At 45.0% G+C, this 10000-nt stretch overlaps 1 protein-coding gene across 5 annotated transcripts in view; it reads right to left on the bottom strand.

Annotated features, from left to right (window-relative positions):
• tlx2 (T cell leukemia homeobox 2) overlaps positions 1–2066 on the bottom strand; it is a 17878-nt gene extending 15812 nt beyond the window's left edge. For 3 of the 5 annotated variants that reach the window (XM_083686023.1, XM_083686022.1, XM_083686020.1), the window contains exon 1: positions 935–2066. In XM_083686023.1, coding sequence (XP_083542149.1) covers positions 935–1433 — 499 coding nt within the window. In that variant the 5' untranslated portion in view covers positions 1434–2066. The remainder of the gene's footprint in view (positions 1–934) is intronic. The other 2 variants (XM_083686021.1, XM_083686019.1) reach the window with 1 other exon arrangement.
• Positions 2067–10000: the final 7934 nt, after the last annotated feature.

The raw sequence follows: 10000 nt of genomic DNA on the forward strand, positions 1-10000 counted from the left end.
TAGTCAACAATAACGATAACATTATTGTTATTACTGTTATTGTTATTAGATTATTATTATTATTATTATTATGCAGCATGGTATTATTGCCCACTGTATAAGTTATTGTTATTGTGTTATTGTTATTAAGTTGTTATGCTGTGTTTTAATAGTAAACATATATCTTGGGTTCGCGACCTCATATCTTCCGAACAGGAGGGATATCTAAATCAGGTCGTCATTTTGAACGATAATCGTGATTAATAATCAGTGTGTCCATGGCGATTTGTGTCATGACAACGAGGATTGAAAGTGTGTTATTATGATTATGACGGTTGATAAAGACACACGCGCATACACGGTCATCTTCCTCCACTCCCTCCTCTTCCATTCGGCTACATTAACATTACATTTTAATGATTATTGTCATCTTTATAGCCGCTAGGAGCACCGTGGCGACGGTAAACATGACTTCTCGAACAGTCTATTTGTTTCAGACACGGTTTTGTTTGTTCACGGACTTCATCTTTTTGACATATTTTGGTGTTTCGTATAAAGTAAATAACGGCCTAAAGAGACGCACGACGGACCTAATTCTAAATCTAATATCTGGAGCCATATGTCCGGTGTATGATTGATAAATGACCCTGTCACAGTCTTGGCTTCGTGTCCCGGTAATTGACGGTGTCAAGATGGTCCATTCAGGCCCCCGCCCTCCGTCTCTGAGACCCGGGCCGGGATATGATCTGACGGAGGCTGTGTCAGCTTATTCCACACGACAAAATGGAAATATGAATAATTGTAGCCTGTTTAACTTTTACCCACCACGTCTCTGGACGTATGAAGCTCTCTGCAAGAGAGAAGAGCATGTCTTCTTCCTGAGAGAGAGTCCTGAACCCCCCTCGGCCTGCTGTCTGAGGTGTACAGAGGAGGTGAACTTCAGGGTCAGTCTTACCTGTCAGCCGGTCCTTAGCGAACCGCCTGCTGCTCTCCATCCAGGGGAAGGTAAAGTTCGCTGCCCCGCCCAGGCTGCCCATGCTGGGCATAGTCACCGAGGGGAGGCCCGCTGCCAGGCCCGGCGGGTGGCTAGCGGGGGGCGGGTGCGGCGCCGGGGGCACCGGCCTGTGCGCGGGTACCCTGATGACCCCGCCACCGGCGCCACCGGCGGGGGAATTGACGTTAACGTTCATGTTCATGCTCACGTTCATGTTCATGTTGACATTGTAGGAGCCCGCGAGCCCGGCCGCCATGGAGCACGCGGGGTTGTAGACGCTGCCGTAGCCGTTGCTGTAGACGTTGGGCGCGAGCGTGTAATCCGTGTCGCCGGTCCGGTTGGGGAGCATGCAGCTGCCCGGTTGGTCGGTGCTGTTCAGGATCTGGTCGATCCCGAAGCTGATGGGCTCGTGCTGCTGGTGGGTCTGGCTCACCTCGTCGATCCCGGTGTGTTCCATCATATCCGCGCGTCAGCCGCTTCCTCCTCGGTGAACAGGGTGATATTAACGGCCTGTTGATGATGGAAAGTGTGATATATGCAGTATAAGGCCTATCTGTTTCCCTGTCGCAGGATCACACGCAGAAAGGATGCCCCTCTTCTGTGATGAGGTCTTCTCAGTTAAAGATACGTCCTCTTACCGTCCGTGACCGACACCGGCCGAAGCGTTGCCATTATTTGTCCAAAACACACAGGAAGTTGTCTAAAATGATCTGTTGCCAATAATCCTTCCAGAATGGGTCGCAGCGTAAACACGGGATCCAGCTGTAGCATGTCCTCCAGTCTGTGTCCAGGCCTGTATCTCAGCTGAAGACAGCTACCGCCAGACGGAGCCTACAATAGTTTTTCCAGACTATTTACAGACAAAACTACTTACAGACGAACCGTAAACCGGTGAGTTCCCGGGCGCTCGTGGAGATCCTCGCGCTCCTCTCCGCCATTCTCATCGCACACGTTCCAAAAAGCGACGCAACGCGCGCCTCACCGTGCCACGGGACGGGATAAATGAAGTGTAAACCGTGCTAACCGTGCTACACATGGATATTAATTGGACAGAGCAGAGATTTGCTGTGTTCCAGTGCGTCTGGACTTGGTTCAGCAGGTGAGAAACTCCTCCTGCCTAAATCTCTCCATCCTGCCGTCCATTGGTCCTTCCCGTCCTCCCCGCGCGTCTCCGGCTCTTAAAGACGCCGCAGCCGTTTTCCTCCTGGTTTATTGGCCGACGGGACTCGCCTGGGTGGATCAGTGAAACATAGTTTATTGTCAAAACCGAGTTTAATCACCAATCATCAACTTTAACAGTTTAGCACTGTAAAAAAGATATTAAATGAAAGTCTGCCAAATAGATTATTATTGCTATTATCCATAATGTATAGGTGGCATATTATTATAGCATAATTGTATTGTTTAAATGTGCTATTACGCATCATGTGTACGACTGTTGGTTTGATATCCTCTTAATTAATTTCGAAGAGGTAGACTATAGCAAAAATATAACCCAGGTAGAAACTAATCTAGCATGCAAATAAACTCATTTACAGACAATCCTCCTTATTACCAAGACACACCGCCATTACCCTACGTGGTGCAGTGTGTGTGTGTGTGTGTGTGTGTGTGTGTGTGTGTGTGTGTGTGCATGATTATGACGAGATATTTAGTCCAACACTTCAATGAGCAACACTTTGTCTGCAGATTAAATGAAATCACACGGCAGCAAACTCACACTCGTGCACAATTCAGCAAGACATAAACACGCCGTCCTAGTCCCGGTGAAGACCCGAGATGGTTTAATAACGTCAGTTAGATATTACACTGCTCGGATATATTGCAGCTTATATGCCATCAGGTCCATAAGAGGACCAGGATCTCTCGTGGCCCTCGGTCATGCAAAACCCTATGCTGATTGGCACAAATTATTTAACCTCTCTCCGCCCGCAGCAGGAGAACGGATCGGCTCGGCCTCAATTCAATAAAAATGAAAAATGACTCATAATAAACGCCCAACACGGGGAAAACGAATTTAATATATCATCGTTTTATTACGCACTTATTTCAGCTTCCGTGCGAATAAAGATATCTCTCCACTGCACGAGCTGGCTAGAGGGAAGCATAAAAATCAATTGTGAGAATTCAAAGCTATATCAATAACGGACGGTGGCTGGGTGGGGGACGAGGGGAAACGTTACCCCGCTGGAAGATGTGTTTGTTTTTAAATGTGATCGAATAAAACAGAGAAGGAGGGAACGAATATGTGTCCGAGGCGTTTAGCAGGTTAAACCACATTAGGAAACTAATATAATAATATAATAATAATAAAACTACACACAAACTACCTGACGGCCTCGTGTTAGGACGACAGGCGATGTCTCGGGACATTAACGGTAATCTGGGCGATGCATTGTCAATATGTGGCAGAATTAATGTTTAAACGGCCTTGATGAATCACACATCTCGTTCAATCAGAGGTATAATGATTAACGGTTAACGGCATCTCTCCCGCTCCTCACGAGCATGGGTAGTCCCGGAACCCCGGGAGCCTCGAGAGCAGCACGGTGAGGAGGCGGTCCGCGCGGCTCCCAACTCCAAGGTCAGAATAATCATCAACGGAAATGGCGTCTTAACGGTTAACGGGTCCACTAACGAGCACTACACTGATAATTAATGAAAGTAAAATACAAGACTAGGCTTTGTGATGACACCGATTTGGACCGAGCAGAACACCGTTTCAGGGACACGTGTCTCTGTTGGCTAATTGATCCGACCAATCATGTATTCAGTCCTGGATCACGTTTATGAAATTGGACCCTGCAGTGTGATTGCCTGATCTCAGTCCTCCACCTTTATCTGTTCATTCAGCTGCTGCATCTGACTGCTAACTGGAGGACAGGGATTCATTGAGCAGCAGAAATGTGAAAAGCGTTCCTAATTGCATTCTTTTCCAGCCCGATATTGACTTCAATCAAATTAGATTTCAAAAGAGCCAAGCGATGTTCGTTAACGGTCGAGTGTCTTATAGGAGTTACTTTCGCCAACATATGATGCTAAATACAAATCCAATTCAAAGAGGAGGCAAAATGGTTGCCTTTAATGACTTTAAAGTGTAATTATTTTGAACAGTAAGAAGCAGCGCGCTGATTGGAGCTGACACCTCGAGCCTGACTCGTGTTTCATTTCATTACGTCTATTTAACACTGAAATCAAAGTCATTACAGCCACAACATAAATATAGTTATTTATTTATGTATTTAGTTAGTTAGTTATTTGTTTTAAGGCAGAATTCACAACAGAGCCATGCAATAAATACATGAATTAACGAGACCAAACAATTCGGCTACTTTCGAAAAGATGAAACCAAACATCAGCCCTCAGATATGAAATGGTGCATTAATGTCCGTGGATCTGACATGAAACATTTACCATCAAAATCATTGTTATTTAAGCTGAACTTGGAAAATGATTGCACCCCTATTTAGATTTAAACCAATCTAATAAAAAATCTCCCTCAAATTGGTCTCCCCCCTCCCTCTCCTCCTCTCCTCTCCTCTCCTCTCCCCCTCTCCTCCTCCTCGCAAGCTGCTCTCCGCGTGCTATCCCTTCTCGGATGGCAATATGAAGCTCTTAGCCGGTCGCCTCGAGGCCTGTCTCACGGAGGGCCGCAGCCCTCGCGTGATGAATCGGTGTCTCCGGGCGTGTTGCTCGTCTGGGTAATAAAGTACCGGCAAACCGGAGACAAAAGGAATTTGTCACAGTTGGCTCCTCGCGATATATTAGTGACCCACCAGCCACTCGCGTGCGTGTGCAGCGTTTTAGAAAAGGGTCGAGGAGTTTAGACACAAAGAGCATCCCCCCTCCCTCCCCCCCTCTCTCTCTCCCCTCTCCCCCCCCCCCCCCTCTCTCTCTCCCCCCCTCTCCCCTCCCCCCCCCCCCCCCTCTCTCTCTTGATTTTACCGCCATATAAAAGGAGCCATAAACCAATCAAGAAATGTTGGAATGGAACAAAAACACGCTCAGTAGGATCACTCCGACCAATAACTCCTGACGGACTGTCACGGACACCTGTCTGCCGGGTGCTTTTAAGACCCATTCCGCGTCCTGACTGACACATGTACCCGCCCGGCTGATACCTCAGACAGCTGGAGGCCCGGAGCGCTGATCCCACACTTTACACAACATGGAAACAACTTTCAATATTCAATATTCAAAACAGACTTCAGTCATATCCATGCAGACATTGCAGTTGTATTAATTTCTGTTGGAATGTAGATAATACTACAGACCCGCTCGGACTCCGTAAAGCACACTGACGCGGTGAACATGTGATTGAGAGAGATATTATATTACAATAACAATGTTGATGCAACAACTTAACATGATACAACACAACGTAATACAATATAATAGGACACATATTAATAATTATTATTATAGATTATAATAACATATAATAGAATATAATAAAATTGAATAAAATAGAAATTATTATTATGTTATAACGGCTTTATCATAATAGTTACGATGTAGTAATATTACTACTACGACTACTACTACTATTACTACTACTACTAATAATAATAATGACAATACTACTACTACTACTACTAATAATAGTAATAATAATAATAATAATAATGACAATACTACTACTACTACTACTACTACTACTACTACTACTACTACTACTACTACTACTACTACTAATAATAATAATAATAATGACAATACTACTACTACTACTAATAATAATAAAAAATAATATATATACATTTTATGAATATATAATTATGATAGCAGTATTGTTATCAATCATATCAACTTTTATGGACTTTGCATTGCATGCAATATCTACATTGACTAGTATTGACTAGTTTGTTATAAGATTTTGATAAGGACATTATAAATGATGGTAAAAGATAAATATTGTTTGTGAGTTGTTTTGAAAAAGGGAAAACGGGAGAAGAGCGTCACGGTGCGTCTGGCTGTCCTCTCGCCTGTCCTCTCGCCTGTCCTCTCGCCTGTCCTCTCTCTGTAATCAGGTTGGATTCCGAGCAGATAGAATTACAGGATTCTGCATGCGGACCTCCAGCCCCCCAGTCTGCATGCGGACCTCCAGCCCCCCAGTCTGCAGGCGGACCTCCAGCCCCCCAGTCTGCCCTCCCCCGGGAGAACCTGGCGCCTCCGCCGCGTCAGACGACCCTCACCGGCCGGAGTCGACGGAGTCCACCCGAGGACAAACAAAAGGAAGGAAAAAGCATAGACGCAGCGAGGCGGTGGAGAATGGAGAGATGTCCTGATGTTAGGATGGACAGTAGGTACGAGAGACAGACAACGACGATCAAATAGAATATTACACAATGATATTATATAATCATATTCTACAGACATATTCTACAGATATTAGCACCTGGTAATACCGTTGACAATTGGCGTTTAAATATGTTTGTTGTTTTATCAATTTGTGCAGAGACTAGTATTGCTTTATACATGGAAATATCGGAATTATGTTTTTGTATGTACTGTAGCCCATGCTATTTATTAAATTAAATCAAAGTAGTTATTGGCAATTGTATTGTATATGAAGATTGCAGGTCTGAGTTATAGGCAATGACATTGCCTATTGTTGTTATAATAATAATAATAATAATAATAATAATAATAATAATAAGAAGAAGAAGAAGAAGAATGAGAACACTATTATTATTATTATTATTATTATTACTATTGTTATTGTTATTGTCATCGTTAATCTGTATTACACTAATTTACACTTGTAAACAACTGTTTCCTCAATTTACGTAGAGCATGTATATTCTGTGAATATAATAATGTTTTATTCTGTTTCATGAATTGTGAACATCTTTTTATTTACTTTTTATATCAGATCAAATCTAACTGAAGAGGCTGGCATTCAATTGTTCCTATAAATTATACTATATTTCTATAATTTGAGGCGTCAGAGGAAATATCTATATTTAGTATACAAAAACACCCTCAATTGTATGGAGGTTATTGTAAATGTGGAGACTACTATTGCAGACATCAGACCACATCTTTCCCCATCCTAACTAAGGCATGTTTGGCCGTTCGATTAAATCTTTGATTCAATTAAATGAATATTCCACTATTACATCAAATGGACTTTCCATTAATTTAGTAGAGAGCAAGCCACGGCCTTGGGCTGTGTCCACACCAAGTCTATCCAGGGGAAATAGGTGTGTATGCATATTAATGACATTATTCTATATTATTTTTGTATATTGTGAGTATTGTGGATGTTTAATCCATCCTCTTCATGAGTCCGACCCTTCAGCCTACCTCCCCGGTAGTTATGGAGATTGGCTTATCTCTCTGGTTGTCAAGACGACTATTTATCTGAGTGTAATTCACCGATAATCAAATCAATCGATTTCTCAGTAGCGATCATCTCGGCTGAGGTGTTCCAAAGTGAGTTTAATTTTCAGAGAACTTGTAGTCCTACCTACTCGACAGAGAGGACGGGTGAGACTCAACACATATCGGTGGTAATTATATACCCAAAGGCCTACTTAAAACTTTTGAGCATAAATTATGAGAAATTGACAATATATTCCACACAATATAACAGAGTTTGGAGGTTTGTAATAACGCATAGACAGATACTACATGTTCAGCTCAACCAATTTCAACGTGATCCCATCAGCAAGATAATGTAAATGTAAAACAAACTATGACATGAACAAAAAGTAGGCCTCATGATTTAAATAAATAAACCGTACATTTAAGTCCAATATAAATACAAGAAAATGTATGAAAATAATAATCAGCTTAATTAAAGCCATGCTTTATTGTGTACCCAAGTTAGGTCTATGAACTCGAAACGTCTGATTTAGCGGAACTAGGCCTAGTGTGTGTGTGTGTGTGTGTGTGTGTGTGTGTGTGTGTGTGTGTGTGTGTGTGTGTGTGGAGACTACTACATCCTGTCTTTTCTCTCTCATTATTCCTCTCCTTTCTCCACAAATCCCACGAGGAGGAAAAATCTATGAAAAAGAATGTTTCTCACGCAGGTTGTGTCTCAACATAACTGCTTTCAGAAATGTATTTGTGACATTATTATGTTATAACATAACATCATGATTTTGTTGAAGAGAGAACCAGGGAGAATTAAACCTTATTTGTCTTCTGCATGCCGTCCCCGGTCCTCAACACGGTCACATTGAGCCGTTTTGCCGCCGTTTGATTTTCATGACACTCTCCGGTTGTACACGCGCGTCGCATTGAGGTGTAATTGGCCGGATCATCGGCTTTGTGTTGTTTACAAACCGAGCAGTAATTTAATTTCCTCCGCGGCATTGAGGGGCCACCAGCCGGCTGTCAGCCCGCTAAAACACCCCGGGCGGCGGCTTGGCGCAGTAGCGTGGCCCGGGGGCATCCAGGGAGGAGAGGCCCGTCTGCCAGCCACGACACCTAACACCCCCCAGAACCCCCCAACACCCCACAACCCCAGAACCACTCAGACACCAGGACAGCCAAACCGTCCTGGATGTGAACCTAAAGACGCTGATGAGGAAGAGAGAAAACTATTTTTGAAGCAATAAAAATGTGTTTAGGTGAGGGAGTGAATGCATCCATGACGATTAATGACACAGTTTTACATTGAAATAGAACAAAATAACTATTTTCTACAGGTGTGTGTGTGTGTGTGTGTGTGTGTGTGTGTGTGTGTGTGTATGTGTGTGTGTGTGTGTGTGTGTGTGTGTGTGTGTGTGTGTGAATGTCACTATGACAACAAGGGTCAGGGATGATTGAGAGGGAGAAAGAATAGGAGAGAGAGAGAGAGAGAGAGAGACAGAGAGAGAGAGAGAGAGAGAGAGACAGGGAGAGAGAGACAGAGAGAGAGAGAGAGAGAGAGAGAGAGAGAGAGAGAGAGAGAGAGAGAGAGAGAGAGAGGTGGGTGGGATGGAGTGGAGTGTAGCCTGAGGGTTCATCATTATTACAAAACTACCCCCATCCCCCCCCCCTCTCTTCCTCTCACTCCCTCTCTTTATCTCTCTCTCCCTCTCTTTATCTCTCTCTCCCTCCCTCCCTCCCTCTCTCCCTCCCTCCCTCCCTCTCTCCTATCACCATCCTCCTGCCTGTACAGTGTCATATCAGACAGGCCAGTCACTGGAGGTGGTTCTGGGGGACCAGAGGCGGTTTGGACCCGGGGAGGTGGAGGTGGTTCTAGGGGACCAGAGGAGACCGGGTCTAGACCCAGGAAGGTGGAGGTGGTTCTAAGGGACTAGAGGAGACCAGGTCTGGACCCAGGAAGGTGGAGGTGGTTCTAAGGGACCAGAGGAGACCGGGTCTAGACCCAGGAAGGTGGAGGTGGTTCTAGGGGACCAGAGGAGACCAGGTCTGGACCCAGGAAGGTGGAGGTGGTTCTAAGGGACTAGAGGAGACCGGGTCTGGACCCAGGAAGGTGGAGGTGGTTCTAAGGGACTAGAGGAGACCAGGTCTAGACCCAGGAAGGTGGAGGTGGTTCTAGGGGACCAGAGGAGACCGGGTCTAGACCCAGGAAGGTGGAGGTGGTTCTAGGGGACCAGAGGAGACCAGGTCTGGACCCAGGAAGGTGGAGGTGGTTCTAAGGGACTAGAGGAGACCAGGTCTAGACCCAGGAAGGTGGAGGTGGTTCTAGGGGACCAGAGGAGACCGGGTCTGGACCCAGGAAGGTGGAGGTGGTTCTAAGGGACTAGAGGAGACCGGGTCTGGACCCAGGAAGGTGGAGGTGGTCCTAGAGGACCAGAGGAGACCGGGTCTGGACCCATGCAGCTAGGGTAAAGGGTATTCCCTATTTCAGCGAGGGAAATTCTCCCAGGGATCTCCCTACTTTACTTTCAAATCACCAAAAGGAATGATGGAATGATGGAATGATGGAATGATGGAATGATGTGTCTGTGACGGAGGGTTCTAGAAGGAGCAGCGACAGGCATCACCTCCTCCCAGACAGTTCTAGAACACACTCTGCCTCAGCCCAGTGTTTGACAAATGACAGCGCTAACCATGGTAACCACCATG

This window comes from Argentina silus, assembly GCF_951799395.1.
Source record: "Argentina silus genome assembly, chromosome: 15".
In the NCBI taxonomy this organism is placed as follows: domain Eukaryota; kingdom Metazoa; phylum Chordata; class Actinopteri; order Argentiniformes; family Argentinidae; genus Argentina; species Argentina silus.